A 20,896-nucleotide genomic window follows, 5' to 3' on the forward strand; every position below is an offset into this window, starting at 1 on the left:
TGCTCCTCTGATGCTGCTTGGCCTGCTGTGTTCATCCAGCTCTACACATTGTTATCTCAGATTCTCCAGCATCTGCAGTTCCTACTATCTCTGAAACAGTGATAATACATCTGGTGGCCATGAAAGGCACTGCATAAATGCAGACCTTTTTCATGGAAGAAACTCGGAGCAGGAATAGGCCATTTGGCCCTTCGTGTTCCTCCACCATTCAATATCATCGTGGCAGATCCACTATCTTAATGCCATTTTTCTGCTTTCTCCCAATACCTGTCAATGCCCATAAAATCTACAAATCTGTCTATCTCATTCTTTTATATATTCAATGACTTGGCCTCCACAGTCTTCTGTGAATTCCAAGGTTCACTACCCTGAGTGAAGAAATGTTTTCTCATCTCAGTCAAAAATGGTTTACCCCATATCCTGAAACTGTGTCCTCTGGTTCTAGACTCTTCAAACAAGGAAAACAATCTCCCTGCTAACAAGAACAAAGTAAATCACATATTCCTGTACTAATCAACAGATCGAAACAGATTACATCCTTCACTCAAATTACTGAAGCTCAACGTTCACATTGAAGTACACATCCACATTCTGCAGTTTGCAAGATGAAGAAAAAAGCCACATTGAAATAGGATGAACTGACAGACACTGAAGCTTCATTCCTTTTACAGAAATTGCCTGGTACAGGGGGAAACCCGCACTCAAATACCAAAGATTGGTGGAAACAAGGGGAAACCAATACTCACCTGACAGCAACTGATAGGTAAGGAACAAAATGTACATTAATAAATTAGGGATGTTCATATACAGAGTAAAATCATGATTTATATAACAGCAACATGGAAGTACAATAGATTAGAATTGCTCGGATTTTCCTCTTTAGAGGTGGGATGTTTGAAGGAGGTTTGATTGAGGAGTTCACAACATGAGTGTTCTGGGCAGAGCAGATAAGGACAACATTTACTCATTAGCAGAGATTTTAAAAAGAAGTCACTGAGTTCAGAAATAATCAACGGCGACATAATTAATCTGAGCATTTATTAGGTCTCTCATTAGCATGACTTCACTGGTGTTGCAACAGGTTGGAAGAATCAGTGAGTCCTTCCTCAGACTCAGAGCAAGTGAGTGCAGTGGTGAGTTACCACCCAATGTGAGGACTTGAATTTCTTTCCACATACATCATTATCCCATGATTTCTCCTCACTGCAAACTGCACTATTCACTTCCATGTTCAAAATTTGATGAGATTCAGGTCCCAGTGAATTGAGTGACTCCATCAGGTCCTGATGTGATGTTTACCAACTGTGTATCCTCCACTTCTCGTACTTCCTCCATGAAGCTGCTCCCCTGGCAGCATAGCACATCTTTAGCCAAAAATCTATCTATATCTGTTTTTAAGATATTCAAAAACTGAGCATCCAGAGCTGTTTAGCGTATAGCAGTCCAAACCTACACAACTCTATGAGTGAATGAATTCCTCACCATCCAAACTGTTAATGGGTGATCTCTTCTTTTTTGACAGCACTCCAGGTGCGATCTCACAAATGCTCCCTACATTTTGAGCTTTTTATTCCAACCCTAATGCCTTGAAAAAAAACTACCGTGCCACTTCACTTCCAATTACTTATTAATCTATACGTTAACTTTCTGTGATTCACGTGCAAGGATACTCGGGTCCTTCTAAATGCTCACTCTGAATTTCCCAGTCTCTCACCATTTAACAAAAAAATCTTATTTCTTATTTTTCCTACCAAAGTGTTAACTTCACCGTTCACCACATTTTGTACAATCAGATGTTCTTGCTCAGTCACCCTATATCCCCTTGCAGCTTCTTTGTATACTCCTCACTGGTTGCTTTCCTACCTGACTTTGTATCATTAGAAAATTTGGATAGGCCAAGCTCTGTACCCTTATCAAAATCATCTCAAAGTTATCTTCAATTCACTCTAAAATATTTGCCCAATTCCGTGAGTCCTAATTTTGTGTAATAACCTATTGTTATCTTATTGGATGCTTTTGAAAATCCAATATACTATTTCTGTCAGTTTCCCAATCTATGCCATTAGTTACACTCTCAAAAAATGCTTGACGGTTTTGACTCTTCCACCTATCTTATATCATGGAATTCTGTTTGCTATCTTCCCATCCTTGGAAACAGTTCTATATTTTAAGGACATCTAGAAGATCAAAACCAAGGCACCATCCACTATTTCTGTGCTGTCACTATCTCTATTACTTTTGAAATTCTTGGAAGCAGGTTATTAGGTCCAGGGGATTCATTATCACTTAGTTCCATTCATGTTCCAGCACTCAGTTTTTTATTTGTTGTGATGGAATCCGTGGTATAAAGATAAAGACAAACAGAAAATGAAGAACACAGATGGGCATGCTATTAATCTCCCTAGCAGAAGCTGACTGTTCTCTGCAGTAAAAATATTTCAGTTTTTAAACTTGAAGAAACCAATTATCTTTCCTGCAGAAGTTACTTTTGAATTGATAAATCACAGACATTTTCTGAGTGAATTAGATGCTCTGTACTTCTTACAAATGAGTGGAAGCTTCCAAAGAAAGACAACTGAACACCAGGGCCTGACTAGTTGGAGTAAGATCATCTCAACATCAGAATCGGGAAGCGAAGTCCAGTGAACGGATTTTTCTATCTCCGCTAGTAATCTATTTCCCAATTCGTTTGTGCATGTGCAGATAGAAATAAATGAATGAACGATTTTGAATGAATGAATGATTTTGTTGTCACATGTATTTAACAGTGAGAAAGACAGTAAAATAGAGTGAAAAGCTTTTTCACTGTCACCACAATCTGGTGCCATTTTGAATAGATTTAAGAATAAGAAAAAAATAGAAATATATAACTTAAGGAGAGTCCATCAGTCCTGAGCCAACTCATCATCGACAACGCTTGCACTGCCATCCCTCCTCCACTGCCTCACTGCCATCTACACCAGACCCAACCAACATTGAAGTTGCCACTCTTCAGATGCCATCTTTCACTGCTTGTCCGATTCTCCTCTGCCACCGCCTCACTTGTGCCGGACCCATAAATGTTAGATTGGAATCTCTTGCCACTGGACCCACCTTGTCAATATCACTTTTATGCCCTTCTGCGACCACCAGTACTGGACCCAATCAACAATGAAGTCACTGATCCTCAGGTGCCTTCTTTCGCTGCTGGGCGTACCTTGCTGATGTCACTTCTGCTGATGTAGCAGCCGCCAATTCTGATGCCAGGTCCCATGCTTGCTCCGGAAAAGTAAGTAGGGGCTCACTCACCACCACCATGAGCTCTATACTGGGTTCTCTCACTGCTGCCACGAGGTCCGTACTGGGCCCACTCACATCTGTGCTGCAGTTCCTCGCTGCTACCAATGCCGTCTGAGCTCAGGACAAGAGGTAAGTAAAAAGAAAGAAAAGAAAAGCTGTTGCTCCAAATCTTACGGTCTCATGGAGCAGAGGAGCCCTGGATCAGGAGCCCTAGGCGATTAGAGTTTTTGTTAGTAGTTATATGCCAATGCTTTCTGTCTATTTACTTGTAGCTATAGTCTAATTCCTGATCATAAATAATACTTTGTGTTTAGTACTAGACTTTAATCTGAAAGTCAAGTAAATTGGGGTGCATACCTTTTTATAAAAGAAAACTTTAACATTTGATCAGGGATGGTAATTGGATTGGAGAGCATCCTGCATGTAATAGTGTTCCCATGTATTTGCTCCCCTTGCTGTTAGGGAAGGTAGTGGCTGTAGGTTTGGAAGGTGCAGTCTAAGGCTGTCTTGGTGAATTTCTGCAGTGCCTTTTGTAGATGGTACACGCTGTTGTTACTGTGTGTTACTAGTGGAGGTAATGAATGTTTGTGGATGTGGTGCCAATTAAGTGCTTACTTTGTCCTGGATGGCGTCAGGTTTCTTGAATGTAGTTGGAGCTGCATTCATCTAGGCAAATGGGAAGTACTTCATCACACTCCTGACTTGTGGACCGATTTCAGGAAGTTAGGATGTGAGTTATTTGCTGCAGAATTCCTATCCTCTGACCTGCGGTTGCAGCGGCAGCATTTAAATAGCTAGTACAGTTTAGTTTCTGGTCAACGGTAAAAATGTGGGATTCACTGATGGTAATGCCATTGAATGTCAAGGAGCAATGGTTAGATCCTCTTTTGTTGGAGATGGTCATTGCCAAGATGGGCATAGGACACTTTTTCTGGAAAACTACGGTTTTAAGCGTAACTGAGTAAGAACAGTCAATTTTCTGACTTTAATAGGCTTTTCCAAGGGTTTCCAGATGCAGAGGAATTGCCTATTGGAAGATTCAATTTCCGGGCATTTCTCTCAATCTGTTACCTCAGTTTCCACATTCTCCCAATGTGCAACTCCAGTCTGGAATGTTCTAATGACTCTATCCATCGGAATATCCAGTGGCTTGATTTTAATGGAGGTCCGAGTTCTGTAAATAGCTCTTCAACTTTTCATGCAAGGGTCTTGTGCAGTGATGTAATAGCTTCAGTAAGTCATGGGCTTAGTATAATGATATAAGTAAATGCATCATAATATCCTGGAACATCTACACCATCATAATGTGCACACTTTCACCAAATTCAGGCTATTCTTTTGCTCTGGGATCTAAAGCTTCACTGGAGGCTCGCTGACGATGTTACCTAGCAGGGTGACGAAACGTCTGCAATCAAAGACACTGGCTCAGCGAGCAAGGCTACAACATCATTCACAACCCGATCTACAAATCTTCTCAAAAAGCTATTCGTGTCCTTGTTTTCAAGCACTGCATGTCCTTGCCTTGCCCTTTCTCTGTAATTTCTTCCAGCCCCCAAAACCCTCTAAGATATCAGTAAATAAACAGTCAGGAATCCTACTCAGGTACAGTAATTAATTTATCGATTTAACCAGAAGACAGAAATACTGAACAGGTGAATAAAGCACCAGTGCTGAGGGACAGGTTACAGTGTATGGCCCAAATAAGAGTTCTGTATACGAATGCATGGAGCATGAGGAATAAATTAAATGAACTGCAGGTACAAATTCAAATTGGAGATTATGATATAGTAGTCATCACTGAGACATGGCTGCAGGGGGGTCAAGATAGGAAGTTGAATACACCAATTTATAAGGTTTATAAAATGGGCAGGGAAAATTGCAGAGGAGGTGGAGTAGCCTCACTGATTAGAAACCAAATTACTTGAATGGTGAAGATGATATAATGAGGGGAAAACATTCAGTGGAGACCATATGGGTGGAATTGAGTAACAGTAAGGGATCTGAAACTGTAGTAGGTGTTGTGTACAAACCCCTGGTAGCAGCGCAGAAGTGCTAGATTGTATAAACGCAGAAATTAGGCAAGTATGTAGCAAAGCCAGCGTAGTATTAAAGGGGGGATTTTAACTTTAATAGATTGGGAGAGGCAGGCAAGCACCTGTCAGAAAGGTAATGAATTTCTGGAATGTGTCCTGGATAGTTTCCTATGACAATATGTCCTAGATGCAACAAGGGGACAAGCAATATTGGCTTTAGTAATGAGTAATGAACTGGATTTGATTTGTAATCTATTTGTGTGTGAACATTTATCAAATATTGATAATAACAAGAATTGAGTTCAATGCAGTGTGTGAAAGCAAAAAGCATGATCAGCTAGTAGTTTTAGATTGTAAAACTGGGAAAATCTGCAAATGGGTAAACTAACCTTAAGAACAGGGGAGGATGTTTAGAGAAACATTTAACGCAATACAAAACTAGTTTATACCCCAGAGGGAAAATTTCCACTTCACAGAAAAAGTCATGGACAATTAAAGAGAATAGGGACATAAGGGCGGCACGGTGGCTTGGTGGTTAGCACTGCTGCCTCACAGCACCAGGGACCTGGGTTCGATTCCACCCTTTGGTGACTGTCTGTGTGGAGTTTGCACATTCTCCCCGTGTCTGTGTGGGTTTCCTTTGAATCCTCCAGTTTCCTCCCACAGTCCAAAGATGTGCAGGCGGGGTGGATTGGCCATGCTAAATTGCCTGTAGAGTTCAGGGATGTGTAGATTAGGTCTGGGTGGGATGCTCCAAGGGTCAATGTGGACTTGTTGGGCCAAAGGGCCTGTTTCCACACTGTAGGGATTCTATGACATCATAAAATTAAAAGAAAGGAGTTACAAAAATGCAAAAAAAAGCACACATCTGCAAAATTGAAAGATGCAAAGACCAAAAAGCAGCTTATGAAAGCTACTAAAACGAATTACGAAAGAGACATAAAAATCAGTAAGAAGAAATGTTACAGTTAGATAAAGGGAAAGTGCATGGTCAGGAGCAATGTTGGCTCTCTAAAGACTGAAAGTGGCAATATTGTCAATGACTATGGGGAAATGGCAGACATGTTTAATAATTACTTTTTGACAGTATTTACAGTAGAAAAGTAGAATAGTTTGTCGGAAGTTCAGAGGAAATCAATAATGGATTGGGAACAGGGTGTGATTAAAATTAGAGATAGCAAGAACTGCAGATGCTGGAGTCAGAGACAACACATTTTGGAGCTGGAGGAACACAGCAGGCCAGGCGGCATCAGGGGAACAGGAAAATTGACTTTTCGGGTCGAAACCCTTCTTCAGAAATGGGGAGGGAGAATGGAGCTGGGAAATAAATGGAGAGAGGAGGGTTGGGGCTAGGGAAGGTAGGTGGTATGGTGATAGGTGAATAGGGAGTGGTGGGGATTGGTCAGTTGGATGGGTGGGGCAGATAGGTGGGAGAGAAGAAGGACAGGTTGTGTCAGGTCAAGGAGGCAGGGATGAGACAGTGGGTTGGACATGGGATGAGGCCGGAGGTGGGGAGATTTTCAAACTGGTGAATTCCCATGTTTAGGCCATCGAGATATAGGCTCCCGAGGCGGAATATGAGGTGGTGCTCCTCCAGTTTGCGGATGGTGTCATTGTGACACCAGAAGAGGCCCAGGATGGACATGGGAGTGGGAGGGAGAGTTGAAATGGTTGGCGACAAGAAAGGTGTTGTTGTTTCTCACATACAGAGTGCAGATGCTCTACGAAACGGTCTCCGAGTCTATGCTTGGACTCACTGATGTAGAAGAGGCCATATCGGGAGCAGCAGATACCGTAGACCAAGTTGACAGATGTGCAGGTGAACCTCTATCTGATATGAAAGGTTTGTTTTGTGCCTTGAATGGAGGTGAGGGGGAAGGAGTAAGGGCAGGTGTTGCACTTCCTGTGGTTGCAGGGAAAGGTGCCAGGATTGGTGGGGTTAGTGGGGAGTGCAGAGCAGATGAAGGAGTCACAGAGAGAGTGGTGCCTACAGAAGGCAGATAGGCGTGGGGAGGGAAATATCTCTTTGGTTATGGGCTTGGATTGTAGGTGGCAGAAGTGGCGTGGAGTGATAGTTGGATGTGGAGGTTGGTGGGGTGATATGTGAGGACAAGCGGGATCCTGTCTTTATTTTTGTTGGGGGAAGGGGATGTGAGGGCAGAAGTGCGGGAAATGCAAGAGATGCGGTTGAGGGTAATTTCCGATCACTGGAGGGAGGAAGTTACAGTCCTTGGAATAGGAGGAATTGCAGGAGTGCAACGCCCGAACTTTAGTAAAACATGAATTATTTAATAGAATTAAAGAATTGCAAATCCCCTGGACCTGACGGTTTCCATCTGAGATATTAAAGAAAATAGGGGAGCGCATTGTAGATGCCTGACTATAATCTTTCAGAGAAATCAGAGTTAAAGTTTTGGGTTCAGTGACTGGGAAGGGTCTGAGGAGGGGTCACCGGACTTGAAACATTAACTGATTTCTCTTCACAGATGCTACCAAACCTGCTGACATTTTCCAAAAACTTTTGTTTTTCTTCCTGATTCACAGCATTTGCAGTTCATTCAGTTTTTTATAATCTTTCAGAGTTCCCTATATACAGGAGTCATCCCTCTGGATTCGAAAATTGCATGCTACCTGCTTTTAAAGAAGATTGAAAGAGGCAAACCAGGGAATTACTACCAGTTAGCCTAACATTTGTGGTGGGGAAATTGTTGGGAGTCTTTAATGAAGGATAAGGTAACGGAACACCTCGAAACTTTTCAGTTAATCAGGGAGAACCAGCATGGATTCGTGACAGGTCGGTCATGTCTGACAAACCTCATTTAATTTTTTGAAGATGTGACTAAGGTAGTGGGCAGGGCAATGTCTATAGGTGTTGTTAATATAGATTTCCCCCAGAAGGCATTTGATAGTACCACATAAGAGATTGTTAACTAAATTGGAAGCCTATGGAACTGAGGCAAATTACTTTTATGGCTGGGAAATTGTTGGAGTGGCTGCTGACAGAAGATAGGGACCATGGATAGGTACTCAAATTAACAGGGTGTGAGCAACAGCGTCCCTCAAGAATCTATGTTAGGTTTCAAGTATTCATGTTATTTATTAATGACTTGGATAATGGCATAAAAAGTCACTTTCCAAATTTGCTGATGACACAAAGTCAGTTAAAAGTGGAAACAGTGTAGATGATAGCATAAAATTTACAAGGAATATCAACAGACGAAACGAATGGGCAAAACTGTGGCAGATAGATGTAAATGTAAGCAAGTGTGAGGTTCCCCTTTTTGGACCAAAAACGGGATAGATCAAGGTACTTTCTAAATGGTTTGACGTTAAATACAGTGGATGTCCAAAGAGATTTGGGGTTCAAGTGAATAATCTTTAAAATATCTAAAAAGGTGCAGAAAATAATCAGGAAAGCTGATGGAATGCTGGACTTAATATCTAGAGGAATGGAGAATGAGGATACAGAAATTATGCTAAGTTATTACTTGAAGTACTGTGAGCATATCTGTGCACAACAACTTAGGCAGGAGACATTGGTCTTGGAGGGAGTACAAGGTATGTTTACAAGATTTGTACCTGGACTTCAGGGGCTAAGTTATAAGGAAAGATTACACAAATTATACCTATTTTCTTTAGAATTTAGAACATAAAGGGTGATCAGAACTAAGTCTTTAAGATATTAAGGGTAGATAAACATAAGCTATTTTCACTGTTTGGGAATTCTATAACTAGGGGGCATAGTCTGAGAATTAGGGCAGGCCATTCAGGAGAGATGTTAGGAAACTTCATCTCAAACGGTGGTAGATGTTTGGAACACTCTTCCTGAAACAGTACTGGAAGCTGTATCAGTTGTTAATTTTAAATCTGAGATAATTTTTTTGTTCAGCAAAGGTATTAAGGGTTATGGGCCAAAGGCTGGCATATGGAGTTAGGCTATACATCAACCATGTATAAAACAAATAAAACAAAAAATCTAGGATACTGGAAATCTGAATAAAAAGAAATTGCTGAAGAAACTCAGCAAGTCTGGCAGCATGAGTGTAGAGAGAACAGAGTTAATATTTCCAGTCTATTGCCTTCTTCAGAATTCCCATTATGCACTATTGGATGTGATGCCTTCAGCTGTTTGGGACTCCCCTATCCAAACATTTACAGTTCTCTTTGCTCCTTCAAGACGCTCCCTAAATCCCACCTCTGTATCAAGTTTTGGGCCATGTGCCCCAATACATCACGTGGCTCCCTGTTTCCCTCTATTATACTATTGTTAAGATGCTTTATTCTGTTAAAGACGCAACATACGTCGTTGTTGACAAATAGGAATACCTCGTGCACGAACTAAGGCATAATAGAAATGTGGAAGCTTTGAATTTGTGTAAGACAGAATCGCTTATGTCTGTACGCTGAATAGGCCAGCCTAGTGGCGCAGGGGTGACACTGTGCGCTGTCCGGGAGAGGGGAGGGGCTGGGCCAGGCCAGGCTGGCGCGGGGGAGTGTGGGCTGCTCTCGCATTGTCGGCGGTAAAGTCGGAGCTCGTGGTTGCAACAGGGGTGCGGCGATGGCGCTGTGTAACGGCGACTCGAAGGTTAGTTTCACCGGCTGGGGAATGACTCGGAGCTTCTTGTCGACCGGTCCCGCAGTATCCATTTGCAGGAAGGGGAGGGGACAGAAGAGTAGGCCAGGGAGCTGCAGTATTCGGCCCCCAAGTGCTGTGAGCGGTAGGAGAAGTCGAGGCTGCGGCCTGGGATTCGGGCGCTCAGTTGTGGTTGATTGAGTTCACTTCTTTCTGTGGGTATTAGACTCAGGGCCGCTGTCGTGATCGTGGGTAAAAAAGAAAGTGGCTGCTGTTTGTTCGGGTCTGTTTATTTCAGCAGTGCAGGTTGGAGAGTCAGGCTCATGGGGCCTGCTGTCCGGAAGGAGCGAGGGACTGGAAAGATCGGCTCAGAGCTTCTGAAGTTACATTGCCAGTCTTCACTGCATTAAACTCTGAAGTGGAGTGGCGCATCTCTACAGCTTCCCGCCCGGAAGATCTGTCAGGTTGTACCACGAATCGGGGAGGTTTGTGTGGCAGTGGGTTTATGTCTTGAGTGATCGTTAATATCAGCGGTTGTAAAATGGCCATTGCCCTCAAGAACAATCTGAAGAGGGAGCAATTGATTATTAAGGTGGTAACAGTTAAACTCAGTAACATGAGTAAATCATTTTGTGAAGGGATAGCATTCTTCCCTGTATAATCTACAACAGTGGAGTAAATGTTTTCACTAGTTTAACATTCACAAGTTTTTTTTTGTTGAAATTAGTTATTCTGTTGATGTGCCATGTTTTAAAACATGGGATTTTACCGTTATTGCTCAGAATAGATGGCTATTTTTTGTCAGAGAAGTGATACCTCGCCAGCAGTTTGGTACTTCCTAAGAAAAATATTCTCATTGCTCCAAAGAAGATGGCATTTAGAGAGAGTGCACTTTACCTCTGGACTCACCCACAAGAAGAAACATCTTTTGCACATTCACTTCAAGACCCTCAGGATCTTATTTCAATTAAATTATCCCCCACTGTTCTAAACTTCAGTGGAAAGAAGTCCACCATGTAAGATATTTCTAAAGACAACCCACTCATTCCAAATATTAATCTGGCATACCTTCTCCAAATATCTCCATTGCATTCATATCCTTCCATAAATAAGGACACCAAAACTGTGCACAGTTTTCAGGTAATGGTCGCACAAGCTTAGGTTAAAGTTTTTGAGAAGATTTGTAGCTTGGGTTGTGGATGAGGTTGTAGACTTGCTCGCTGAGCCGGTGTATCTAGTTACAGATGTTTCGTCACCCTGCTAGGTAACATCATCAGTGCACCTCCGGTGAAGTGTTGAGTTCTGTCCCGCTCGTTATTTATATGAAAAACGAAAGAACTGCGGATGCTGTGAATCAGGAAACAAAACAGAAATTGCTGGAAAAGCTCAGCAGGTCTGGCAGCATCTGTGAAGGAAAAATCAGAGTTAACATTTTGGGTCCGGTGACCCTTCCTGTTATTTATATGCCTTGCTTTGCTGGGGTGATTGGCATTATTTCCGGTTCTGTTTTTCAGTGGTTTGTATATTGGGTCCAATTCAATGTGTTTGTTGGTGGATTTCTGTTTGGAATGCCCCTCTGGCATGTCTCTGTTTGGCTTATGCTTTTATGGATGTGTTGTCCCAGTCGAATTAGTGTCCTTCTTTCTCCATATGTATCGAGACCAGTAAGTGTTGGTCGTGACTCTTGATGGCAAGTTGGTGTTCTTGTATGCTTATTGTCAGTTATTTTCACTTTCTCCTTTATAATATTTTTCACAGTCCTTGCATGGTATTTTGTATATTACATTAATTTTAATGGTTGTGGAAATGGGAATCTTTACGTTCGTCAGTAGCTATCTGGTGGTTGTTGGTTTGTGGGCTACCCTGATACCTAGAGGTGTTAAGTAGTCTTGTGGTCATCTCTGATTTACGGTAGGGTGATTATAGACACAAACAAACACACTGGTTCGGCGAGCAAGTCTACAACCTCAGAAGCATAGATTGCATTGGAAAGAAATGCAAAGACTGAGTTTGTCAACGTATGGAGGAAAGCCAGTTGAGTTACATGATCAGAAAAGATGCAGAATAAATTTATAAATCCAAATTAACTAACGTATGATATAGAGAATTGATGCCTGTAAGTTCTTTACATGATAACTTCTTTTTAGGTACAAGCGGCCGAAGCTTTAGATTATTTGTACAAACATTTTAGGGGCAACCTGGAGAATAATTCATGATAGATCAACTACTGTTTTTCTTCAAACCTTTCCCTACCAGGACCCCATTTCAAGGTTTGAAAACTTATTGTGATTCATCAATAAGAACTGAGAGATTTGGGAAGTGGAGAATTCTATTAGAAACTAAGTACAGCTGTTAAAACTTGGTTAGAGCTTGAAGGTGGCCATTGTTCTCTTGGAACTAGGAGCTGCACGTTCCGGTATCAGTTTTTAGTGGTGTAATAAGCCATAATTTCTGCCAAGCAACCTCCGGCACTGAATTTAATTTTACAAATATAGAATATCAAGCATTCAGAATTTAATTTTCTTCTCATTTTCTGTACTTTTTCTCTTAATTTTAGCCTCCTTTTTCCCTTATTTGTTTCCTGTTCATGATTTCAGTAGACTTTGTACTTCCTGTTATGAACTTTCAGTGAAGACACTGCAAGCTGATTTGAGGCATGTTTTGATCAGATGCTCAGTGACAACTAATCTCCACCCAAACACCGACGGAAACTGTTCAAGCAGTAGTCAACGTACTGAGTGGCAAGTGCTGGTTCTTTGCCACTGATGTTCAGGCCATAAAGTCTGTAGACAGAAACAGGACCAAGTCATCAATGTCACTGTTTCTGCTGAACACAAATCTCCTCCCGCTCCTCTTCATCTAACTCTCCTAGGATGCCTTATTTCTTTATTTCTGTCTTCTTCAATTTCACCTTGAGTGTATCTGTGATTTTCGTGTACTACTGTCTGGCAGTTTGTTCCATGTTCGACATTCTCCACATCAAACTCCATAAACCTCGCCCCTCTGGTCACCCCTCAGCCTTGTGCTGTTTTAGATGATGCTCACATGATTAGCACTGCCTATCTTCAGTGGGAGTGTTCATGCTGCAATCTGTGGACAGGATCATAAGATTTCTTTTTAAATATTAATTGCAGTTAATCACCAAAGGTATGATACACGGTATTGCTTTTATAAAGCTTGTTCTAACAAAAAGACTTTAACTATGAGGAGAGGTCTCTAGGAAATGGCTGATTGTCGGAGAATTGAACCTTTACTTGAAAGACAGAGCAAGATAACTGCTGTAATATCATTTAAGTAAGCATTAACTTTTCCCAGACTTGGCACACAGTCTTTCTCGGCTCTTCAGCAATTACAGATGTTTTGCTTTCTCAGGTTTTTAATACTAGAACTGTCTTGCCTGGAAACTTCTCCCCATAGCTAGAGCTAGGCACATCCTCTAGCCTTGTTTTAATGCCCCCAAAAAATTGATCTTGCCCAGGTTTACTCGAACTGTAATGGACTTCCTGTGCAGTGAATCATAGAGCCCCTTGCTGCTTTCTTCTACACTCTTGATGGGCTAACTGTGATATACACTATTATTTTAGTGCTTCCTCTTCTCATTCCCTGCCAAAGCCCATCACTGTTGCATTACATTGGCCTTGAATCCAAACAAATATGCTGATTAGCTATCCTTCAAATCTCTTTTATCTTGGCAGTGACTGGACAGCTTGAAGCTCAGCTGTTCACAACCTGATATTTTTAAACACTTTACTGAAATTTGGAGGCTTTCATCTAATACACTGGCTGCTTCTATTATCTTCAAGTGCAAAAACCTTTCACCTTCTTCCCAGCAAAACAATATGGACTCCCTTGAATCTCATGAAACCACACAGCTCACTGTCAGGCAGACTTCAGAGCAGGTCACAGGACCACCTTCATTTTAGCCTAATTTGGAAACAGTGTCAAAACAAAATCTAATACATCTCATGATTGTAACAAAAAATGTTTTTGTCTCTTTGACATTTGTAAGCAATATATTTCCAAATCAAATGGGTAACTTCCAACAAAACTTGATCTATGTAATTTCACACTGAAAAAAAGAACTGATTATTGAACATCTAGATTGTAATCCTGGGATCTTTTGAAAGATCCATTTGTTTGCAGTGGAATTTGGGTGAATTGACATTTTATTTTAGAATGTTGTGAATTGCTTCAACAGCTGTCATGAGTAGAGTTTTCAGACCAGGTTGTTGAATGTGGATTGGCCAGAAGCCACTTTCACTGAGATGGAAGCTCTTAATTTTAATTTAAAAAAAATCCCGATATCAAGCAGGAAAAAAGCCTCTGGTTAGAGTTGATAAATTGTAATGTTGAGTCAATACAGCATGGCAAAAGTATGTGTTCAATTGAATATCCTCTTCATTTGTTTCAATTATTGTTGAGGTCATCTGTTTTGTGTAAGTTCAAAATATGTGATCTGAGTAATCATCTTTACTTGTATGATCTTGGAATATACAAGTATTATAGTACTTTGAATTCTGCCTGTCCTGTTTATGTAACTGTGGACTGATCCGGAAATGTGCTTTGTTCCAACTTCTGACGTAAGAATTACCGTATGTTCAAATGGTTTTGCATTGCTGTGATTTTCAGGACATTGCAAAACTTTGCAACTGATGTTACTTTGCTCTGTAGTATATTCAATCATTGAGGTTAAAAGCAGGGACTAATGTACGTTTGATGATTGAGGGAAGAATGTTGAAAGGAAGTTATTCCAACTCTCCCCTTCTTCAAATATTGCTATGGGATGCTGTTTTCCAATCTGAATTGCTGGAACAGATAGGCCTTGGTTCAACAATTCAGCTGATTTGTGGCATCTCTGAAATTGTAATGTGCTCACGAAGCAGTACTGAAATGTTACCCTAATAATGTGGTTAAGTACAAAAGCAGGACTGAAGTGCCAATTCAGGAGTGTTGTGAAGTTGCTGTGAGTTGAATTGAACTGATTTTACAAAGTGATGAGCAGAAGTCCCATATGTTCCAAAGATGATTCACTATTATTTGAGGTTAGTTGTTGGATTTGGTCTTTAATAATGTTTTAATAGTATGCTTTGGTTCTTAGAGGTTATAATCTAATCTTTCATGGAAAATCTTTTTGAGGCATGTTGGTGATAGTGGGGGAGGGGAATCATGAGTTCAGAACATTGCCTCTAAGTACACGCTGATCAGAATGTTGTTGGTATAAACTTCAAAATCAGTGCATTTTGCAATGATAGTGTGCTGCTGTCACTGAATTGTACGCAGCTATTGGTCCTCGGCAAAATGAAAGAAAGAAAAAAGTCTTTTCCGGAAAGAGAGAGCTGTTGAAACTTTGGAATAAGTATATCATAAAATACTTGAAGCATTTGACCTAATTTTTTTTTGGGATGATTGGGGTGCCTGTAACTTAATTTCCAAATTAGTTGTCAAAAAATTGCTTTTGAATTGCAGTGATTAGTGTCGGCTTTTTGATTACTACATCTTTTTACAAGCCGAAATAAATGTCTTGCCTCAACTTTGAGTGATCATTGTCAGTTGGGCTAATATTAGCTTTAAAATATTACCTTCAGTATTATATTGCAAGAAAGAAAACTGATTACAGGTTTTTTTATAGTGTTGCTGATTGTGTTGAAGCAGCCTGTTTTCAGTGCTGTTTTTAATTAATTTCATCGTGGGCCAGGTGAATATTTATTGCTTATCCCTGATTGCTGGTAAAGGTATACTTTGGATCATGAGCTCAATCATTTGCTGCACAATTATTTTGATATTGTGACTCTCTTTGCCATCTCTTGTCTTATACGAAGTATTTTCCTAGAAACTTTATGTGAATCTTTGAAAATTAATTTGTCAAAATTTTGGCACACATGTTTGTTTTGGTATCACCTGAGCCAATGAGAACTGAAGTAATCATGTGATGCAGGTATATTCAGTATGGTGTTCAGGGATTGACAGTATTCTGATTCAGCATTTTTGTCTTTAAAGATGCATAAGTTTGACTTGTATACTTTTCTAATGTGTATTGTGTTGTTGTGGTTTACCAGTCCCTAAAATTGTGCCCTGTGAAGGTCAGATGGTTTAATGAAACATATATTGTGACTTGTATCCTGATATAATTTTAATTGAACAAGATATGGAATATAGCTTATCAGAATTTGTGTTTTAAATCAGATAGAAATGTATTGTGTTCAGGTTTTGATTTGCTGTCTTCTCATGCTTGAGTAGGAGACTGCTGGAGGAGACATTAAGGATGCCAGACATCAGTATGAAGGAGCCGTGGTGATTCTTGATGCAGGAGCACAGTATGGAAAAGTAATTGACCGGCGTGTTAGAGAACTTTCTGTACAGTCAGAAATCCTGCCACTTGAGACACCTGCGTTTGCAATCAAAGAGAATGGTTTTCGGTAAGAAATAACTTTTTTGGTGCACTTTAACTGGATGAGTGTATGTATGTTTGAGTTTGTAAGTTAGTTTTTGACATTATTCAGAATATGATTTTTAATGTTGTAAGTATTTAGAATTTATAATTGTTTATGCATCTTTTAGATAATTGAGCCATCAGCAGTGACAATATTATACTCTGCAACTTAATCTGCAACTTATTCCCCTCTCAACCATTACCCCTAGGGAGTCAGACCTGCCTTAATATAGTCTGCAGGAGGGCATATCAACAGCAGCACTGGGCATACTTAAAAATGAGGTATCAGCCTAGTGAAGCTACAAAACAGGACCACTAGCAGGCCAAACGGTATTAGCAGCGAGTGATAGTTAAGTGATTCCACAACTAATGGATCAGATCTGCGCTCTGCAATTCCTCCACATCCAGTCGTGTAATAGACGATCAAATAATTCACTGGCCACAATATCCCTATCCTTCATGGTAGTGGGAACCCCGCATGTCAGTGCAAAAGACAAGGCTAAAACATTTGCAATAATCTTCAGACAGAAATGCTGACTGGTCCATCTCTGCCTTCTCCCAAGGACCCCAGCCCCTCGGATGCTAGTCGTTAGCCGATTTACTTCAGGCATTTCTCGATATCATATGGAGTGAAAGCACTGGATATGGCACCGTCTGAGGGCCCTGACAACACTGCAGCAATAGTTCTGAAGACTTGCTCTGGAACTTCTGTGCCCCTAGCTGAGTTATTCCAGTACAGTTGCAACATCTACTTGACAATAAAGTATGTCCTGTACACAGTGCTGGAGAAGTCCAATCCTGTCATTTATCAGTCTCCTCAATGGTGCTGTCGTTGCAGTACTTGCTTAGTTACTTAATTTGAGCTCTGTCAGGGCTACTCAGCTCCTGATGTGATTGGTTCAATTATGGACAAAGCAGTTGAATTCCAGAAGTGTGGTGAGAATAACTGCCCTGGACATAGAGATTACATTTTAATTGAGGCATCAAGCAGCCCTTGCAAAACTTGAGTCAATGAGAATCAAAGGGAAGATTTTTTGCTTGTTGGCATCATACCTGGCATGAAGGAAGATGGTTATGGTTGTTTGAAATCAGTCATCTTAACTTCATGACATTTCTGCAGATGTTTCTCAGGGTCGTGTCTTAGGCCCAACTACCTTCCGGTGCTTCTTCAGTGACCCCTGCCCCCCACCCAGATCATGGATCAGAAGTGGGGATATCTGCTGATGATTGCAGTTTTCACCATTTGTGACTCTTCAGATACTGAAACAGTCTGTCAAAATGCAGCAAGACTTGGACACTGTCAACCAAACCTAGACAATTAGCAAGTAACATTTGCATCATACAAATATCAGGCAATTACCATCTCCACCAAGAGTCAATCTAGCTATAGTCCCTTGTTGTTCAGTGGCATTATTATCACTGAATTCCCTACCATCAATGTTATGAGATTAGCTTTGGTCAGAAGTTGAACTTGTGCCCATAGTATTTATATGGGTGTTCAACAGGATGTCATAGGCTAGGTACCCTTAGCAGTAACTCACCATTTGACTTTCCAAAACGTGCCCACTATTTAGAAGACGCAAGTCGGGAGTGTGATGGAATGCTCCCAACTTGTCTGGTTGAATCCAGTTCCAACAACACTCAAGCTTGACAGCATCCATGGCAAAGCAGCCTGTTTCTTTGGCATCACATCCACAAACATCCATTTCCTCCACCACTAATACCCAGTAGCAGCAGCTCTGGAAATTCACCAAAGCTCCTTAGACAGCACTTTCCAAACCTGCAGCACCTTCTATCTTGAAGGACAAGAAAAACAGATACGTGGGAAAATAACCATCCGCAAGTTACTCCCCAAGTCCCTCACTGTCCTGTCTTGGAAATATATTGCTTTTCCTGCAATGTCCCTGGGTTAAAATCCTGGTACCAGTTCCTTTAACGTCATGGTGGATCTGCTTGCACAAAAAGGACCACAACAGTTTAGCAGACAGCACACCATCACCATCTCGAGGGCATCTAGAAATGGACAGTAAATGCTGACCCAGCCAGTAATGCCTACATCCCATGAATAAACAGCACATATTGTACTCCTGTACCCTCTTGGTTAAAAACCCTGTTGGAATGATGGAAATCCTGCAGAATCAACTGGAGTTGCTGGGATATGTTTATTGTTTTAAGTGTCAGATCCAAATACCTTCAAATTATAACCTTAGAACATTATGCATATGTTGTTCATTTTCATCTAATAGCATTTAGCCATCCTGTTATTTATGGCTGACATGATTAGAAAGGGCAAATAGAACATAAAAGATGGCTGGAGGTGTAAATCTGACACACTGTTTTGTATTTTCATAAGTGAGAGGCACTACATTGAAAAGGTAGGTTTACAAGTTAGAGCTTTTAAACTTTCCATGTGTTTAGTTTTTGGTACTTCATTTGATTATGGTGTATTGAGATTGCTATTCCAAGCTGTCTGTCTTTTCTCCCACACTTAAGTTGATTTTTTCTTTTGAAGACCTCCTTCTTTAATTGGGTAAAGAGATTAGAACGATACATATTCATTATTAAAATCAATGATCATGAGCAAGTTTCTTCAGTCACTTTTAATTCAGTTGCTTTTAAACTATTAGATTCTGGAAATTGTCCCAATTATATTATTGATATTGACTTTATAAAAATCAAACAGACATTAACTTTGGCACTCCTTACTATGAATAGTAATTCTGCTGTACAATTCCTTTCTATACTAAATTGCAGTTCTTGTTTTACTTTTAGTATAGTTCACTTAATATTGCCTTGTAAGTTTTTTTTTTTCTTTATTTTCATTTGCAGAATTTGATTACTAGCCTAGCTTATCCTAATGCAAGTGACTTGTTCTTTTTAAATATGGTTTCTGTTACAGAGCTATCATCATATCTGGGGGACCAAGTTCTGTCTATGCAGAGGATGCTCCATGGTTTGATCCAGCGATATTTACAATTGGCAAGCCAGTCCTTGGAATCTGCTATGGAATGCAGGTACTATGGACAGATTCACATCATCATAAATACATGTTTGATAAAGATTTAAGGCTGACCAAAGCATTTTACTTTTATCTGCACTTTTTTGTCAGGGTATTATCATGTAACATTGCTTAAACCTGTTTGAGCTAAGTCGTGTAGTAGTGACTTTTCACTGACGTGTAGCGTGGTTTTAATCCGGTGTCTTGGGCTTGTTATCTGCTCAGCAGTGGGCAAAACTTCAAATGTTATGCAGGAGGAAAATTTAAACATAACAAACTACCTTTCATTTGCACTCACAGATGATGAATAAAGTTTTTGGAGGTACAGTACACAGAAAGAATGTGAGAGAAGATGGTCTGTTCACAATAAATGTGGACAATAGCTGTTCACTGTTCAGGTACTGATGATTTATTCCAATTCGCATGTTTTTGACAAGCATTCATGCCCTGGGTTATACAGTATGAAGGGATTTAGTGGGACACAGACCAACACACTTTGTATAACCCAATGTGAACATGTTTAGTGACACCGAAAGACACTTACTCTCTGGGTTAAATACTGTGAAATGGTTCACTGCTCACTCTGTGTTATACATTGTGAAGGGGTTTAGTGGCACTGAGAGACACACTCTCTGAGCTATGCAGTGTGAATGGATACTGTGGGACACAGACACTCACTTTCTAGGTAAATGGAGAAATTAACAACTGAATCTGTCTGGTCAAGAATGGCACACTGCTTATTGCAGAGTCTGGAATTCAGTGTCTAATATATTACTGTTCTGTGCTAATTAAACCAGTAAAATGTTTGGAAAGGAAAACTGGAGACAAGTACTACTTAAATCTTCATTTGGTTTTTCTATGTTAAATCCTTATTTGTGCCTGTCTGTTTATTGGAGAGGTTTTGTAATAATTGACACTGAGATTCTTTTGCCATTATATGACTATCTTTTGAATACTCAGACTACCAATCATTTAGCCTATGCTTTTGTAGCTAAATTGTTTACATTTTTTTCTTGTTTGTCTTAAAAAGAGCATAAAAGTAATTTCCAATAGAACCAGGAATTTCATATTGGCTTTGTCGTTAATGAGTAAAATCTTCTTGTGTAATTTGTGACTTATTATTTAGTCTCCTGTATTTCTTTATTTTTCCTTCTGTTAGAGGTCTCCAGAAAGATGAGCTTGTTTTGCTCACTCATGGTGATAGTGTGGACAAGGTGGCAGAGGGATTCAAAGTTGTTGCGCAATCTGGAAACATTGCAGCAGGTATATTTAGTAGTAAATAGCTTGTGAATCCCAGCTTAACTATGTTAATTTATGATTTGAATGTAATGTGACAGATCCATTGTATTAGAGTGGAAACTCAGCACTTTATCTATGCTGTTATTATAAGCAGGGTTTTATTTTTCTTTCTTTTGGTGTTGCAATTTCTTTTTGGACATTGTAGTAACCTGTTGCTAATAAATTTTCTCAGCTGAGACACAAGAACTCCAATGGAATCCTGATGCATTCTGGAACTCTTAAAGTTGTCTTGTAATGCTTGGAATGTCTTGAGTTGGGAGAAGTGTTATTTTGGGGGGAAAAAA

The 20,896-nt window shown here is 40.3% G+C and overlaps 1 protein-coding gene across 7 annotated transcripts in view; it reads left to right on the forward strand.

The window, feature by feature from the left end:
- gmps (guanine monophosphate synthase) overlaps positions 1–20,896 on the forward strand; it is a 94,851-nt gene that overhangs the window by 65,130 nt on the left and 8,825 nt on the right. For 6 of the 7 annotated variants that reach the window (XM_048604097.1, XM_048604091.1, XM_048604092.1 and 3 more), the window contains 4 exons: positions 16,123–16,301; positions 19,215–19,329; positions 19,614–19,711; positions 20,473–20,576. In XM_048604097.1, coding sequence (XP_048460054.1) covers positions 16,123–16,301; positions 19,215–19,329; positions 19,614–19,711; positions 20,473–20,576 — 496 coding nt within the window. Of the gene's footprint in view, positions 1–9,764; positions 9,898–16,122; positions 16,302–19,214; positions 19,330–19,613; positions 19,712–20,472; positions 20,577–20,896 lie in introns of those variants that run through there. The other variant, XM_048604096.1, reaches the window with a different exon arrangement.

Source organism: Rhincodon typus, chromosome 13 (genome assembly GCF_021869965.1).
Source record: "Rhincodon typus isolate 14 chromosome 13, sRhiTyp1.1, whole genome shotgun sequence".
In the NCBI taxonomy this organism is placed as follows: Eukaryota; Metazoa; Chordata; class Chondrichthyes; order Orectolobiformes; family Rhincodontidae; genus Rhincodon; species Rhincodon typus.